Source organism: Bacillus rossius, chromosome 2, assembly GCF_032445375.1.
Source record: "Bacillus rossius redtenbacheri isolate Brsri chromosome 2, Brsri_v3, whole genome shotgun sequence".
In the NCBI taxonomy this organism is placed as follows: Eukaryota; Metazoa; Arthropoda; class Insecta; order Phasmatodea; family Bacillidae; genus Bacillus; species Bacillus rossius.
This window is the reverse complement of record NC_086331.1, coordinates 38,127,093-38,146,653: the sequence shown is the minus strand read 5'-3', so window position 1 is coordinate 38,146,653 and position 19,561 is coordinate 38,127,093. Positions and strand designations below refer to the sequence as shown.

The following is a 19,561-nucleotide window of genomic DNA, read 5'->3' as shown; positions in this document are numbered from 1 at the left end:
ATCATGGAACCATGTGGTATAGAATTTTGGATTAACATTGCTTATGTAGCCTTCGTCTTTAAACTCTTTTTTTGTACATCTTTAATAAATCAAAAGAATTTAGGGTTTCCTAAACTCATACAAAAACTAGAATTTTCCAGGGTTTAAGGAAAATGTAATGTTTATTATAATTAATGATATACGTACTAAAGATGAAGAGTTTTACGACTAAGGTTACGCACTAACTGTTAATCCAAAACTGTGTACCATATGATTTCATGCTTCCAAAACATGATGGGACTGACATGGAAATATTCCTTTAAAATTTTCAAAAATAATAAATCAGTATATATATATATTAGAAAAAAGTTTTATAAACAATCTTAGGATATATTATTTTTCTAGCCTGTTTTTCTGTTGGTCCGCGAGATCTGACTTATTTCTTTATCAAATTACATAATTTACCCTCATTTTAAAGCTGATCGTGCCGGCTAATAACGAAAAATAGACCCATGGTTTAAAATTGTACCGCTTCTCTTAAATTTGAGATTTAAAATCATATAAGAAGAGGTCCTTTAATGGATGCGTCGATTTTTCGATAGATATGGAATCGGATTTGGTAAATATCTAATCGGATATCCACTTGAAACATCAGAATTTATATATTTCTTTTTTAAATTGCACTTCCGTCATAATAAACAGAACTTAAGATAGTGAAATCTTCGAGGACCCTTCAACTTAACCAAAAAATTCCACCAAAACGTCTGGAACGTCAGACTTTTCTTATAAGTAAGTATTTTTGAAATTACTGTTTATATTTTGTATCACAAACATAACCTACAAACATTAGGGAGACCGGGGCAGGTTGGCACACTTTTATTAAATTTATTTTTAATGCTATGATATTAACATATATAAAAGTTTTGTGGCGTTAACAAAAATAATATACCTTAAAGCACATATTGAAATTACTAGATTTAAGTAAATTTCAATATGAAGTTTTCCAAACAACTTTTATTGCAGTAAAGACAAGCGTGCCAACGTGCCCCGCTATTGGGGCAAGTTGGCACAACACACAAATATCAAAAGCTTGTAATAAATAATCTGGAAATATAAAATAACCCATAACAATATATCAATATAAAATAAACCCCAAAATAAAAGTTAACTAAATTGTTTCTTTGAACAATAAACGTCCGTAAACAAGATCACTTTCATAAGTTTTTCTCGCATCAGAAACACACATAAAATAGAGTGTCACCGGAAATGCAGTCTTCTTGTGCCCATTTATGACACTTCGTACACTGCACCCATTCTTGACTGCATTCTGAATTGCTAAATGCACCTAAGCAGCAAATACAAAGGCAGTCCTCATCTTCACCATCACTTTCCAAAGGGGAAGAGCTTTTTGGAATGCAAATTTTCTTGGAAGTGCGATCTGAAGGAAAAATATTCTTTGGCAGTTTACCATTTCTTAAACGGTCTTCTTTCTTTTTCTTTGAAGATTCCTGTTCCTCTGCCAAAGCCCTCTTTATTGGAGTGTCTGTCAAAATTGCTGATTTCCTTTTCTTTCAGCCTTTGCCAGTTTCTTTCTTGGTCTTGCTTTGGTGAATGGCCTTACCAACTCTGAGGAAGGATACGAAGTCTGGGTAATGGGGACGAATAAATATGAGTAGATGTCGATGGTATGTTCTCAAAAGGCATACAAATGGATGTCAAGATACATTAAATAAATTAAAACAAACTTTTGTAGGCTTACTTTCCATGGTTTAGCATAGCTAATTTGCACCCAGGGCAAATATGCAGGAACATTCGCCAGATGCTGTAATGGTGGTGCTGCCATAGTCTGTGGTGGTGCTGCCATAGTCTGTGGTGGTGCTGCTGCCATAGTCTGTGGTGGTGGTATCATAGGCTGTGGTGGTGCTGCCATAGTCTGTGGTGGTGCTGCCATAGTCTGTGGTGGTGCTGCCATAGGCTGTGGTGGTGCTTCAATAGGCTGTGGTGGTGCTGCCATAGCCTGTTTTGGTGTTGCTATAGGTTGTGGGGATGTAAGAGGATGTGGTGATGCTGGCCCAAATAGTGAATGTTTTTTTATAATTAGCACAATATCTAGCCAGTGTCCTATATGGTATGCCGAAATCTCGAGCTGCTACCCTTATTGAACGGTTCGTTCTTTTTACAGCAAGTAAAGCTGATTCCATTGTTTCAGCTGAAACTTGGCCCCTGGTAGTCTTATTCTTATATGTGCGCAAGCAATATTGAATAGACTAGTTGTAAAATATAGTAAATATATTATAAATAATAAAAACATTTATTATATTTATTATTATTCATATTTAATAAACATTATCGGGATATAAAAATGGGCTGTTAATAAATTCTTGAGTTATGGGGCACGTTGGCACAGTGTGCTAACCTACCCCTTATTCATTGTGCCAATGTGCCCCATTCCTTGGTTACTTCTTTACATTAGCCTCAACAAATCAACAGAACAAAATTAACTCTTCTTGATAGCTAAAACCAAACCTTAAACAGTTGTCTTTAAGATGAGTATACATATACAAAAAATTACTTTATATATACAATGCTATTTAGGATTTTAAGTTAAAATGCAATTTTACTTATATGTTCAATAAACACAAAAAGTTCTCTCATCCGCTGAAAAAGTCACAATTTTCAGTACCGTCAACGGAGGGACAAGTGAATCGACTGACGCACCTGGCGTAGTACTGGTGGCGCTTTACTGCATCTGTTTGGAGAACTATAGCGACTTTGCCAACGTGCCCCTGATGCCAACCTGCCCCGGTCTCCCCTACCTCTCACATTTACTTCTCATAGCATCATTTAGTATTGAAGATACGTTCAACCAAAAAGTAAACAATGATCACATCCTCACTTCCAACATTGTATTTAAAGAGGTTTTGTAAAAGCGTATATTATTGGTATGTTTGAATATAATACTTCTGTAAAAAAAATGTGTATCAGCTATTTGTACTGATGTGTTTAATTACATGACTTCTTTTGTACCAACACGCGTTTGCTTTTTCTATTCTTCTTCAAAATGTCATTTCTCCCAAATTTTTAAAGAATGTAATGCCACACAAAACGATTTGGTGCTCACTGCGGAATTCCGCTCGGGTCGACTAGTTAAATACGATTACATTACCAATTTATTTAAAATCATGTTTAAAAACACAAAATATCACGAGAAAAATAATTTAGGTTACTACCCCCTTTAGGCTCAGAATTACAATCCATTTTGCTTATTTTGATTTTTTTTTCATTACTATTATTTGAGGGTTTTCTGTAAATTAATCCCTGGTAAGCGAACCTTGATTATGATAAATATATTTGTGAAATCACTTTTAAGATAATTGAACCCATATTTCACATCGCGAATAATATATGGCATTGCATGATAAAACAAATTTGAAGTAGGTGACAAGGCAATCTAATAAACAGACTAAAAAGCATCTATGGAGAACCAACTCAGCATGATCACTTCATGGCTTACCTAATGCAGGAATCTGTGTGTGAATGGGTGAGTTACTGGTATTTATGTAATACTATACAATATTATCATTTATTGGTAACGAAAGACTTTAACTATTGATTCACTTCTCAGCACTCGTGTGCCTATGTTCTTCGAGTTATAAGAATAAGGTTGCCCAGTGTCAGTGAACGAGATACCTAATAGATGTGCGAGGGTGTTCATGCACAAAAACACAAAAGGTTTAATATTGGGTTTTGTGTCATTTATCGCAGATGAAAAATAAAGTAACAAGGCCGAAAAAAATAGTTCGAAATTCCTCAATGTTCTCAAGATTCACAAGACAAACAAACATTGCTAAATCTACTCTGTGGCCTCTAAAATTGCTCAAAGAATTAATAAAATTCAATATTACTAATTTATTCTAAGTGTGTTTGTGTTGCATTGCGCATATTCTGTACTTCCCGTTTCTGTTGCTCAAGCCGAATAAAGAACTGCCTGAGATCAACAATGGGTTAACAAAGACTTACTGGTCCAGGAACATTATTAATTGAATAAAGACGCGCGGACATTGAATTTTGATTATATTCTTGAAACGTTCGCTGATATGAAATTGCGAAAACTAATTCTTAATGATTATTGATTTTTAATTTGTTTTGTATGAAATAAGTTATATTTTAAAGTCGTTCACTACTGCGTAAACAGTAAAATTTACAAAAAATTGCCAAAAATGTTTTAAAGGTATAAAGGAATGAAAATTATGTTTTATTGAGAGGGAAATTTAAAATCTTTTCTTAAAAAAAAAGCTTGGCATCAATATAACTGGACGGTCTTAAAAGAGGACACCACGTTTAATGCCATTACGTACTATGTGATAATTCTGATTAATTAAATTAGTTTTTTGATCTTCATGTGTTCCTAAAGGTTGGTGAAAAAAAAGTTTGGCATCAATATAACTCGATGGTCTTAAAAGAGGACACCACGTTTAATGTCATTACTTACTATGTGATAATTATGATTAATTAAATTAGTTTTTTGACTAAAGGTTATACAGTAAATGCTATCGTAATTCAGAGGTGTTTGTTAACTTGAAAATCAGATTCGGACATATTTCCCAATTTTTTTTCATCACCATCTTCTGATTGCAGTTGGAATATAATTTATTAAATATAAAGAGTAGTTGACATAAACTACTACTTTTGCGGAACACCCAATACCATGAAATTGCATTTGCAAATTTGACTGAAAAGCGTCTATTTGTAAGATAATTAAAACATATATACCACGCATTGCTTGACGAGGCCTAAAATTTATAATTTTTAATCATAAGATAATGTTGGAAAGTATCAAATGCTTTGCTCATGTTGAAATAAATATAATATTTTATTTATACTAGTACACACACATATAAAAAAAGCGTATGTTAAAGACGATCTTCATGATTGAAAACTATGTGGTTTTACAGAAATAATATTTTTAGGAATAAAATTAATGTACCTATAACTATTAAAACTTCTAAACTACTACATAACAAAGGTTTTTGACTAAAATTTAACCGTCAATAATACTTCAAGAAAATTTATACTGATAAATTGTTGAACACACAACATCGGTATACAACTAACTACTCACTTACTGTTCAAAAGCAAAATGTATGTTTGAGCTTTATTTATAACATGTTGGAATTATAGTGCTACTGTTACTAAAAACTAAATCGCTACAAAACTAAAAAAAAAAAAAAATTTGCAAATCTCCGTTCCCCCGGAGAAACCCCCGGAATGGCCACCGCATGGGGAGCCCAAGAAAAGAAACGGGCTCCCCATTTGGAAGCCACCTGGAAGGATTTTTTCTGTTCCACCCACCGTTTCTTTGGTAGCCTGACTTGTTACAAGAGATTGTATTCCTACCAGAGAAAATGCCACCATTTTGTCTGGGCAATCCGCCTTGGAGGAGCCGGGGCGCGAACCCGGGTCCTACAAGTCTCAAGGCAGGCGCTCTACCCCAGAACCAGAGTAGTAGAGCGAATACTTGCAGTCTTCTTAACACTGACATGATGTTAACACGTGCAGTACGTGCAGGAACATCTAACCTCGGTAACGAACAAATTTATGTGTTCTTATGTTGTTCGTTCAGGATTAATTATGTAATTTCATAAGAGTGAAATATAATTTAAATAACTAGTGTGGCAATTTTTTAGTTGATTTCCTGCAAACAAACTTAGAGTTCCGCTGTACAATAATTATGTAGAAATATAGACTAGTAAAAACATATGTAAGAGCTTGCACTGTCGATGGTAAAGTTATTTTGAAATAAATGTTAGATATTAAAATAGTGTGTTTAGTTAAAATATGTGTGTGCTTACAAGTATTAAGTTATTGTATAAACATTTTGTTTATTTGGTTTTAAAGCTACAGAAAAGTTAACTTATATATATATTACTGCTGGATTTCTTTTGTTTTACCGTGCTTAACATGCGCAGTTAATACTGGAAAGCTATTCAAACTGTTTGCAAATAACTAAATATTGGAGGTACTGGGGCAACACGAAGCATAAATGGTAACACTATTTTGAAGTGATACAGTTATTTTCATGTAAATGTAGAAATTAAAAAATATGTAAGTTTACATGTATATTTGTTCCATTTACATAGACAATTTACAGTGCACAACGGCAAACTGAATAACTCAACAGATAAAAATTGAAAAAAAAAACAACGGCTATACAGAGACGCACAGGTGAAACCAGAGATGTGAATAAACAGTGATGAAAGCACAGACGAACACCGTAAGCAACAGTTGAATGAAAAAAAAATTCGTTGTCTGTAAAGTCGGTTTACGGACGATAGTTTAACGTGACAACGTCATAACAAAACATTAATGAAATGATTCCATACTTTTATGAATAAAATTGAATCATTTTTATTTTAATAATAAAAGAATAAATACTTGAAATTATACTAGTAATCAGATGTTTAAAATGCAAGAATAATTAACCTTTATTGCCGAAATTCTTGTTGTAATAAGCAATGAAAACCACATTTTTTTCACTTCACTTTATAAACAGTCGACGAAACAGTTCACGTGTAGATGACTTGTAATTAATTTTAAAAACTGGCGTTTAGCTATAAAGTTTAAATATAATTATGAACAAGTTTTCATATAAATAAACTATAATCAAATATCTAACGTAACCTATTATTACTGCACTCGCCGACAGATGCTACTTTTTTAATAATAAAAGAATAAATATTTGAAATTATACTATTAATCAGATTTTTAAAATGCAAGAATAATTAACCTTTATTGCCGAAATAGTTGTAATAAGCAATGAAAACCACATTAACTTTTCACTTCACTTTATAAACAGTCGACGAAACAGTTCACGTCTAGATGACTTGTAATTAATTTTAAAAACCGGTGTTTAGCTATAAAGTTTAAATATAATAATATAATAATATAAACAAACTGTAATCAAATATTTATCATAAATTATATGAATCACCATAATTATTTAGTTAATTGCAACATAAACTATTATTACTACACTCGCCGTGCCTGGTTCCCGCGATAGCGGATATATATCGCGTTTCATTCGGTTCGCGTCCGTAATCGTAGATAGTAGCACGGTAGGGGAATAATATTATTTTGTTTTTATAACACGATTTTATAATAAATACACATCCCAAATACACCGAACTTATTTATAATGTGTTACAAATTTTTTTAAAACATTGTGCAAAAGATCCCGGGTGTAATTTGAATTATTATGTGTAACTGTAAAACACCATTGTTCGTTAAAAACGTATTTGAATATTCAACATGACTTTTAAATAACCGTACCGATTGTGCTGAATTCGGTGGACGATCGTTAAATTACATAATATTAATAATTCAAACGACGAAAATATGATTGAAAAGTGAAATTCCTATCGAGTGGAAGAGATATGCCACGCATGCGTACAATGAGCATAACAGGACACATCCGTAGTGGGACATCCGTAGTGGGACAATGTGTGCTACGGGACACTTTTTCGTGCATGCAGCCGGCGTTCATCGATTTATTAGACGTTGTCATGTCAAAATGCTGTTAAAAATCATTTAGGTTTTGTCCTATTTATACAGCATTAGAACCTCTTAAAGGTTTGCCGTATTTTGATTTTTTTTAAATAGCGATGGTTTTCAAGAGTTTTCTACTAAGTAATAGGGAGGGGGCGACAAAATTATTTGCCGCCAGGCCTTAATTTCTCTTGGCGGCCCTTCGTATTATCATGTTATTTTTCACACAATATAAGCTTTGGATTCTGGATGCAGGAAAACACTGTCATATATACACAGCAAATAATTTATTTAAATAAAATCGTTTTAATAACCGATGTACGAAGCGCTTGAAAATGACTTACGTACATTGTGCGAGTTTAGCTGTCGATGCCAGATGTCAGACACGGATGTCGACAAGAATGTAGGTATGGTATAGTGTTAAAGTTTTAATGCATAATTCTATGTGACATTTAAGGCATTATAATCATATTTTCTACAGGTTAATACATTTGTAAATTTATACATAAATAAAGCAACAAAATGATAAGATATTGTAGGGAAAATCGGGGATGGTTGTAACACGAGATAGGTTGTAACAGACGACATAGTTCGTTCAGGTCTCAACAGAGCGCAGCTGTCTCTACATCAAGCGACGTGCCTGTTCATGCGTCAGTTTATACGAGAGGTTCAACGCCCTACGCCGGAGAATACGTTCGCCACATCAAACTATTTGATTTTTTTAAAGGTAAGTGTATTAAATCCTTCATCGAACTTACGTTCCCGTCTCTTGTGTAATGCAGCAATGATGATGTTTAAAATACGTTGTCGGATAACGTAAATGTTCTTTACAAATACATGGCTCTATCTTCCGAATGTTTTGAAAATTTCTGTTCACACAGGGTTTTTACGGTAATTGTGTCGTGTGCGGCAGGTTGTAACAATAAATTATCTTTGTTACAACCTGCCCCGGCCCCTCTGGTGTAACAGGGCAACACACATGATGTTTTTTCGTTGTTTAAAGATAATTTTAATACATTTTAGTGAATATATATTTTCAAACAGAATATTGGAAATAAATGTGTGGAAATAAATCAGTAATATTCTATGTTTGTAATGTTTGAATGATTTTTTTTTCTATTTGTAGATGAGAAATCCCAAGAGGAAATCTGGTCGCGGCAAGGCCACGATTGAAACGCTTACACAGGCTGCCCAAACTGTTTCAAAAGGACATTCTGTGAGAGAAGCTGCACGTCAACATGACATATGCCACGTTACTCTAACTCCCTTCATTTCTCGGCAAACAAGACGTAGGACAATTTTTATTTTCTTGTATACTTTTTATCTTGTCCTTTATTTTTTCCCCGGAAAGTAACAATTTGTCTGACTCAAAGTATGCAACTAAAAGTAAGCGAAAGTTAACAAAGAGCAGATATAATTATCTTCTCAAAGCGAAAATATCATGGGACAAAAATAAATATCAAAATGGCCCTAATTTTTTGCGAAAATTTGTTTGCCCCAGTTTGTTCCAGCGCCTTACGTGCACATCAGCAGTTCTGCTTCATGTTCAGTCATTGGATGTTTTAGTTCTCACGAATGTTGAGATCCTATCCACAAATCCCGGCCTTTTGGTTTTCTTTAGGCCTATAATGATTGGCTCAGAGACGGCTATTCACAACGTCGCGCTGCCAATAGCCATGAAGCAGAACTGGATATGCACGCAAGGTACTAAAACAAACACGGGAAAAACTCTTTTCGCAAACAGTACTGGTACCTATCCATTAGTACCTATTGTTTTCTTGCCGATTAAGAGAATTCAATTTGTATGAATTAAAACAACAAATCATAGACTACAATAAGTTTTAAATTTTTTTAGGTCAAGAAGTAACGAATGATGAGGAATGGAGGCCATTGACTGTATACTTTGGTAACAGGCAGATATTTACTCCCCCGCAAGAGGCAGCGCTAGTTGAATACATTAAGATGTCATCCGACATATATCTTGGCTTGACACCTATCGAAGTTAGGCGACTTGCTTTCTTATGTGCTAGAAGATTCGAGATAAATATGCCACAGAGTTGGGTTGATAAGCAACAAGCTGGTCCTGACTGGTTTTCCGGGTTCTTAAAGAGGCATCCAACCTTAGCAATAAGAACGCCTGAAGCCACAAGCTTAGCCAGAGCATCGCCTTTCAATAAGGTTAACATCAAAGGTTTCTCTGATAAACTTGAAATTTACTATCGTTACCACTTCGGGCCATCGGACGTTTATAATACAACCGAAAATGGCGTAACGTCTGTACAAAAACCAGTTAAAAGAGTGGCTATAGGAAGGGAGTCAAGCAAGTAGGTGCTATGACTACTGCCGAAAGAGGGGAGCTTGTTACCCTATGCACAGCGGGAAATGTAATACCACCCATGTTTGTGTTTCCGCGAATGCGATATCACGACCATTTTATTAGAGACGGACCATTGGGCTGTGTTGGTGCAGGAAACCATTCAGGGTGGATGACAGAAGTAGAATTTCTAATTTTTATGAAACACTTTGTTCATTCTGTGCGTTCATCAAAAGAGAAACATGTGCTTCTCCTTCAGGACAGCCACCAATCTCACCTCTCACCAAACATCCTTGACTACGCAAAGAACAATGGGGTAGTGATGTTATCATTTCCACCCCACTGTACACACCGGCTACAACCCTTGGACCGCAGCGTATATGGACCTCTTAAAAGGCATATAAATACAGCTATGGATGGCTGGATTTGTAGCCACCATTCCCAAAGGGTTTCTGCTGATGTGGAGGGAGAGCAAAACACTGTCAGAAGCATAACAATATATGATATTCCAGGTATTTTAAATGTTGCATTTCCACTTGCCATGACAGCAACTAATATTCAAAATGGCTTTCAAAAATGTGGTATATTTCCCTTCAATCACGAAGTCTTCACCGATGCTGATTTTGGGCCATCGTTTTTCACTGATAGGCCGAACCCTGTAGGGAGCAAATCTCTTAATTTGTCTTCCTTGCCTAATCCAGTAGTGAACACATCAATCAACGAGTCTTCTATAGGCCTAGGACTACTGCTGCGAGCACTTTGACTAATGATTATTCTCTGGCAAACCCAGTAGACCTAGTGAACACATCAGTCAGTGAGTCTTCTGTGCTGAATAACATGGCAAGCACTTCAGCTAATGTGTCTTTGTTGCCTAATTCAGAGATGAACACTTCATTTGACGGGTATTCTGGGCCAAATCCAATGGCCACTTCACCTAGGTCTACTTCAGTTATTGTGTCTTCTTTGCCATCAACACCAGTAAAGCAGTCTACATAATCTGGTTCTGAAGTGATAATATCAAAACGTAAATTTTCTCCTGAAATAGTGCTACCATTTCCTAAATCGGGAACAAGGAAAACAACAAGGAAGAGGATTGAGCGTAAGAGTGCTGTGTTAACAGATGCTCCTGAGAAGAAAGCTATCGAAAATGAATACAAGAAAAGAAAAATTTCCAAGAACGAACACATAGAAAAGAAGAAGAAAGTTACTGCAAGAGCACACTTGAAAAAAAGAATAAGGAAAGATATTCAAATAACTTCATCTGAAGAGGAAGATTATGACGAAGCTTGTTTGTGTTTAGTCTGCCTAGAACCATTTTCAAAAAGCAAACCTGGGGAGGAGTGGGTACAATGTTTGGACTACAAGCAATGGACTCATTTTCAATGTGCGAAGAAGTCCAAGATGGAATATCCGAGTAAGAAGTTCCTAGTAAAATTTTTGCAGAAGCATTATTATTTAATTTTTTTCTTTGTTTTCATTATAATATTTTATTTAGCTATATTTGTATTTTCTTTGATTTATTTAAAGTGAAATCCCATGAGTTTATAATTGAAATATACCTTGTGTATTATTAATATATATGCATCAGACAGAGAAAGTGTTTTCTAATGAATTATGTAAATATTAAAATTCTGTTTTATAGGGTAGGCCTAAATTTTGAAATGTTTTTGTTAAATACGTTTTCTTATGTATTTTAAGCAAATATTTCCTTTGATGTGTGTTTTGAACATTATCCTTTTGTTTAGATACTATCCATGTTACTTTTCATGTAGTCTACAGCCTTTACTGATTAAAATTAATTGTCTTAATGTGCTGTTACAACCAACCTCAAGTACTGTAACAATTAACCCCGCCGTGGGGATGGTTGTAACATTCTACCTCCACATAGTTTACACAAATTTTTGTAAGTTGTATCACTTAAGATACTTTTTATCTGCTATCAATCGTAAATAACATTACCGGCTTTCTATTTCCATGACTTGTTTGACTAAAACTCAAAAAACTTTGCAGTTATTTGTCATCAAAGTTGAAATTTTACAACCATCCCCGGTCTCCCCTACGTCAAAAAGTTACATTTTTTCTAGTCCATACTTATACCTTTCGTGTTTAAGGGGGATAAACAGGAAATGAAAGACGACATTTTTGTTTCAACAGTTCTTAGCCATAAATTTTTTTGCTTCTTTTAAAACTAAATTTTGGCCTTTTTTAAAGCATATATCGCACATTTGGAGCTTTACAAAGACCATAACCTTGCGTCTATTTTAGTCATTCCCTGGAATAAATGAAATAATAAACTCCAATGACATCACAGGGGAATATAGTTGTAGCAGCCAGTTAGTTACTTTAACGTCATGCGCCTTTTAAACTGATATACTATGATTTAATAACGAAAATTTTTGAAAATCAAATGAAAAACATTTTGTTATGGCTAAAAAATAAACTGTTTAAAACAAGAAAGTTTCTTTCAATACCTGGATTAAAGGAACCTGTGAGATTGGTAGTGTTGAGGGTGGGAGACACAGCATGTTATCCTAGTATTCAGGACTGGTTAGTGAATCACAGACCGTGGGCTGCCCGTCCCCATGGCGACGGGATGTCCAGTTCAGCAGGCAGTCGGTTGTTGGGTTTGGTGGACGGGGGGGGGGGGGGGGGGGGGGGGGGGGGGGAGAGGGTGCACACAGCATGTAAGATTCCGGCAAGCTTGTCATATGACTTGAATTTGGTTTGCCGTGCAAGCTTGACACATCAAGTTTGATTCAAGCTAGTAAAGTTATCATGCAAAGTTTGATGCAAGCTTGCTTCGAGCCTATTTTGTTCTCTGGGTTAAAATGAGTCAGATAAATCTTGGCTTGGAACGTCTACAGATTTACGGTCGCAAATGCTGTACTTAAATCGTTTCATAAACCTTTTGATGAAAAATAAGTTTTAGCATACGAGCTTCAGTATTTAAGTTAACATAAATATACTTTACAAAATAAAATAAAAAAGAAAATTTGCGTTTGGGTGAGGATATCGTCCCTAGTGGCTTCTGCCAACTTCCCCCCCCCCCCTACAATTTATAAAGCCGCGCTTGCAGTGAGCCAGTTTTTGGAGTTTCGATGTATAAATCGAACCTTTGGAAGCAAAAAAAACTATTCAAACCACTATATGCTACTAATATTTAAGAAGTCATTTTTTTATTATACTTGCTATAAACTTCAATGCAACTCTTGAATTGTTACTAATTTTAAATATGATAAATATAATTTTTATTAATTCGTTACGTGTTGCACGTGTTAAATCTTGGAAAAAATAAGTAGACAAAATGGCGCGGAGATAGTAACTATTCTACTTGCTGCAAGGAATCTCATTCAGTAATCGGAAATTTTGTGATATATACGTGCATTTTATATGTTCTGTGTGCAATGCCACAAGGACAGAAGCCTGAACGGCATTCAAATTACCTGTACAATTGCAGGGGTGCTACTCCACATGTTAGCGAGAATCCTTAGTTTTCCGTAACATTTTTGTACAAATTTTGACAATTTATTTTATTCATAAATGAAAGGTAAGCATTAAGACACATAAATTATGAATACCACAAATAATTTATTGATTTTCGTCCCTTTTATAGTATTTAGAAAATATGGCAAAACCGTTTTCATATATGTCAGATTTACAATCTTGTAAATAAATTACGCGAAATAAACAAACATAAAGATCCATAGCATTGAGTATCCACTCTGTACTAGTAAGTAATAAATTTACTTCAAAGTCGGACGGTCTGCACAACGTGACATAGGCCACGCATTATTCTCAGCAGTTCAGACTCAAAGCAATTAACGATGGCGTAAAAACAAGCAAAAACATGAAACATGTACGACATTTTAAGCACACGACAAACCAACAGTCAAGCTAGGGGCCGTTTTACTGAAAATTATGTCACTCAACCCCTAAGAAACTCTCTTGCTTGTGTCTTAACTCTGTGTGCATTTGTGCAGAAGATACCAGTTTTACTTTCGTTATCGTCAATTGTGCGTGCCATGTCAATCTGAAGTTTCGGTGGTTTATTTTTAGCTATTATTCCCATTGAGATCAAAACTGTTTTTGACTGTGTGCTACATATTTTTAATATAGCTTCTCGTTATACTTTCTTAAAATGGGAGGACTAATTTAACATTAATTACTCTTTTTCCTCCACATTGCAATATTTATATACTTAATCCGTTTCTTCAGTAAACTACATAGTTTTACTATTTGTGATGTGAGGATAACTGGGTTCGTAAGGGTAACCCAATGAAATTTTTATTACAGTATTATAAATTACTAATATTTAAATTAATAAATAATTGTAGGCCTACTCATAAATGTCCGATCACAAATCACTGGCACTTAAAATCTTTTATTCTCAAGTCACTCAATGTTTGTCAAGTTCCGCAGTTCTCAATCCTCACTGGAGATAGGCTCAACAGTGGTTCGCCCCTTACCTCACGCCTGTCCACAGGGAACCACACATAACTTAGAAAGTCACAACTTAGAACTGTCATAACTTAGAAAACTTGGAAAAATCCACGTAACTTAGAAACACACAACTTAGAAAGATCATAACTTAGAAACACACAACTTAGAAACACGCAACGCAGAACCACACAACTTAGAAACGTCGTAACGTAGAAAGTCACAACTTAGAACTATCACAAGTTAGAAACACACAACTTAGAACTGTCATAACTTAGAAACACGTAACTTAGAAACACGCAACGCAGAACCACACAACTTAGAAACGTCGTAACGTAGAAAGTCACAACTTAGAACTATCACAAGTTAGAAACACACAACTTAGAACTGTCATAACTTAGAAACACGTAACTTAGAAACACGCAACGCAGAACCACACAACTTAGAAACGTCATAACGTAGAAAGCCACAACTTAGAACTATCACAAGTTAGAAACACACAACTTAGAACGATCATAACTTAGAAACACGTAACTTAGAAACACATAACGCCGAATCACGTTACTTAGAATTTGAATGAGAAGGCGTAAATATTTTGAAAGGACTGTAGTGAGAAATATTTTTGCTTGCATTCCCCGCATTCAGAGCTGCACTCTTGTGGCTAAACAGTTACTTTCGGGTTCAGTTTGGTTCTCTGTGTATAGATGGTGCTGTTAGTTCCACACATAGCTAAATTGACTTCAGCTAATGGTTTGCTCGCCATATCTGAATTACACGTTTATTTTATTCCTGTTTTCATATGATTAAGATTTAATTTGTGTTAGTAAAACAGTTTGTTTTGTTTGTAGAGCTATAATAAGTTCGCTGTTGACGGAAATTTAAAACTAAATAAAAATAAATTTGTATTATCTCATTTACTTACGTTGTAGCGTCATTAGGTATTCTTATCTCGAAGGTTACATTAGTGTCTTTTATTTAATATAAAATTTTTACATATTTTTAAATGTAGCGATAAAAAAATCTTGAGAATATAAATACAGAATGTATGTAAAATAATCGTTAAAACTGTAATAAGTGATAAATCACGTAATGTAGAGAAAGCAGAAACATTAATGTTCAGACGCAGGGTAGTTATTAAAATCTTTTTAACACATTTTGAGAAAAAAAGCTTTAAAAATTTTATATATGAGGAACATAAATATTTAATTTTTCCATTTCATAAAATTTATATCAAGGTACTATTTTCCTGTTGATTTCCGGGGCAATACTGCACAAGCAATGTTTACTGGGGATGCAGAAAACTTTTGGCCAGACAGCTGGTTCCAACATGACGGCAAGGTTATAGGAGAGGTGGTAAAAAAATAAAGATTCATGAAATGATTTCGAACCTGAGCTTTCGCGTTTTCGCTACCTCGTTGTATTATACGTAGTGCATTTCCGAGTAACACTCATTACTTGATGTGAGATAATGAGGTATTTTTACGGGAATTAGGTTTTAAATTTAAAAGTATATATTTTTTTACAATTTTTTTCATTGTTACTTTAATTAATTTATTGTTTGCCTAACCTTTTTTCATAATTGTAAAATAAAATTCGATAACTATTTTCCTTTAATATACCTATTCATATTTTTCAATGAGTTACCCGTAGTTATTTATAACTATTTTTGACTAATATTATAAAAAAAATTTAAGGGTATTTTCCGTTTATATATTTATCATAACTTTGAATTAGTAACAGTTTAGGAAAAATTGCTGTTTCTTTTCTTCGGCTCGTAGAAGTTTCAATCGAGTTCATATTTCAGCGTGACTCATGTAGCTGAAAATGCCGGTCGATCTGCTCGGTGTGACCTGCGTTATGCCCTACGTACTTATAAATCAGAAATTTTACTATCTCTCGCGGACTTTCTCTTCCTTCACGTAAGCTTGCAGAGTATTTTGTCTACAGACTTTTAAGTTTCCAATGTCTTAGTAAATATGTTGAAATGTACGTACTACGGCAGCTCCCCCCCCCCCCCCCCCACAATTTTTTTTATAGTAATGTCAACAATATAAGTACGGGTTTTCATCAATTAATGATTACATTATTTTTGGTTTCGTATTTCGCACAATAAACTTTAAAATTTAATATTATGTATTTTAATGGTTCTATGAAAAAAATTCCCTTTTATTATTTACTTTACTCTAAAAGTAAGAACTGTGTCAGGTGTTTTGGACGAAAATTTTAAGCTCTATTGCTTGCAACCAGATAACTTTTTACTGTACTTGACTTTGAATTAACACTTTCACTAATTCATTGCCAAATGCGAGTAGGTTGAGTGGAGAGGCATTATTCACAAATGAGTTAACTAATTGTTTTCTTGAGAAAAATGCTGTGACAAAATTACTTAATTGGATGTCTGCGGTTGGTTATGTTATGTGTAGACCTACATTACATTAGTCTGTGGCTTTTTGCCTCATAGTGCTACACTCCATTAACTAGTAATTTTAACATATTCACTTGTGTTGTTTTGTCATATTTTGACTCATTTTTTTTGCAGCTAAAATTAACAGCAGGGCCTTTCCCTTGGAACACACAAAACTCCTTTTGATATATTTTTAAAGAATTCTTAACAAAAAAAGTATTTATAATTATTAAGAAGTTCACGCCAGTATGCATTCAAAATAAACTTTTTTTTCTAGCATTCCGTATGAGAAGTGTATAAATGTATGTCCGGAAACTGAAGTCGGTGCGTGGTGTGTTTGGAGTCCGCCATCTTGGATTGTGACATCATGACGGCTATCTTGAATGACCTGGACTATGATCTCGCCGCCATACTGGAATCCACCATTTTGTTTCTGAAACTTTCCACCATCTTAAAATCGAATGCCCCAATTCGTTACGGCCGCAATCTGGGTTTTTCCATCATCTTGTTTTTATCTGCCGGAAGTTGTCATCTTGCTTTTCTTTCTTCTACTGGAGGTCGCCATCTTGGATTATGTAATGTCTACCATTTTTGTTACTGCTATTTTTTCCTAGTGCTTGTCAAATACTCTCTGTCTCATGCACATAAGTTCGATGTTCCATTACCTACTAATGAGTTTATGACCCTTATCGACATATTAAATTTAATTTTTTATACTGTATACATTGGCAGTTAGGTTATTCGAACCATGGCAGTTCGGAACTCTGAATTAGAAACATACGCCATTTACCACATGACCATCGAGACATTTAACAGACTGAGATTATATAAGGTATATATAAAAAATGTCGCAAATTCAGACGTAATTTTTTTCAATATGATTAAATAAAAATATCAGAATTTGTTAGAGGGAACTGCCGCCATACTTGTTTTCAATTCACAATAATAGGAGCGTGAGTGTCATGTAGTACACCAACCATATGCTAGAGGGCGCTGCCAACATATTTGTTTTCAATTCTAGCTACCAGGCACGTTAGTATCCAGCCGTATGCTATAGAGCGCTACCGCTATGCTGGCAAGAGTGCAGGAGTATTTATTGCAAGAATGTTGTCACTTCCGCCATATTTTCGGACATCATAGCCGTCATATTGTAATTCTGTAATTATTAACCTATATATCCGGAAATGATTCCAAAAATTATAAAAGAAAATCTTTCATAATGTAATGATTGACCCGATTGATTTAAGTCTTTGGTTCAATCCTTGAGCAATACAAATAAAGTTTTATGTTTAAAATTTAATTAAATTCATTTAAAAATACAAAAATATACATATTTACTTTCCTAATCTATCGGCTCCTAGTGAGCCGCAGATGTAGGTTTGATCGCCATATTGAAATTCTGTACTTATTAAATTAATAATCGAGAAAAAATCAAAAAAATATTAGGAAATTAGCCAAATAATATAGCGATTGAATCAATTGATTTCAGTCCTCGGTTCAATCCTTGGTCGATGCAAAAAAGGGGATTTTAGACTAAAAATATATATTTTTTATTTCTCTCTTTACCTTCTGACAATTGGATAGTTGGCCTTACAACAAAACGTCACTCTAGACAGGCCGTATGACAAGCGTCTCCACACCAAGAGGTTTGGAAACTCCTTCAGCTTACTCATGTACCATTTCAGGTATAGACAAAGTATCCCGAACCATAAGATCTAATTCATCGGTTCTCAGAATACTGTTCGAACAGATCATTTACAATGTCAGCCTTGTAGGCCAAGCATATCCGAACCACGATGTATTCGTTTTCGATACTTATGTTTTTACTGCTGATAAAGACACTGCACCCGTTAAAGTCTCCTCTAGTATGTAAACGACGATGGTAGACCTTCCACAATGATCTCTACTGACGATAGTCAGCATTACTGTTGTTATAGGTGATAGGTCAGACTGAACTGAAGAACCTTCAATTGCTGATGGTACATACGTCATCAAGGTCTTCGTCATTGTTGCGACTGCTGCTGTCCAGTCCGAGTAAAGATTAAAATCAACAACTCAAAATTACTCTGGCTTCCACAGCTCCAACTGGCTACGACGGCTACAATCGCTACATCAGCTCCAACTGGCTACAACGGCTACAATGTCTCCAAATCTCTACAACAGCTACAACTGAATTTAGCTCTTATTGGTTTCAGTCATATTTAGCCCGAAATTGTCTCGATTGCTGAGAAGGCTTTTTTGTTACTTATTATTTTGTTTGGTGACGATTTTTGCATATTTTAGTTAGAAATTGTAGTGTGAGAAAGTGTAGGCGATAAATTAAAATACAAGAAATAAAACATTTTTTCCAAAATACAAAATATAATTTATTTTTCAATAAAATACAGTTGCAGGTAAAACAAGGCATTATTGTACTATCCCGTACATCTTAGTGCATGAAGTATAGTACCTTTTTCTTTAGTAATGGATATATTTTTAAAATTTTTGGAAGCAAGTAGAAGTCTAAACCTATCGACCAATATTTTAGGATCTTCTCATGTTGTGTAATCAATCTCTTCTGCTGCTGCTGCCTCCATCTTCTTTACGCTTTTACTGCCAATTTTCTGAGAAACTCGATAGTCTTCTGTTTTCAAACCAGCCTCATAGTTATTATAATCATAATCGTCCCATTGATCATCACGGAAATGATCAGAATTGATAATTTGAACATGTCGCTTCCATCGTTTAGATCTCAGTGCTTCATCACAATTGTCGATCTTGTAAGATTCAGGTGCTACAGCTTGGTCTTCGATCTTGAAAGGTTCAAGTGCGTCATCACGTTATTCGAACTTGTCAACTTCAGATGCTTTTATATTTTTTTCAGTTATGCAAAGATGACTTCA

General features: G+C 34.6%; 1 protein-coding gene across 1 annotated transcript in view; it reads left to right on the top strand.

Moving 5' to 3' along the window:
* The window catches only part of LOC134528880 (uncharacterized), a 530,965-nt gene that overhangs the window by 24,461 nt on the left and 486,943 nt on the right, over positions 1–19,561 (top strand). The window contains exon 2 of the mRNA XM_063362546.1: positions 10,959–11,126. Within this exon, the coding sequence (XP_063218616.1) occupies positions 10,959–11,126 (168 nt within the window). The remainder of the gene's footprint in view (positions 1–10,958; positions 11,127–19,561) is intronic.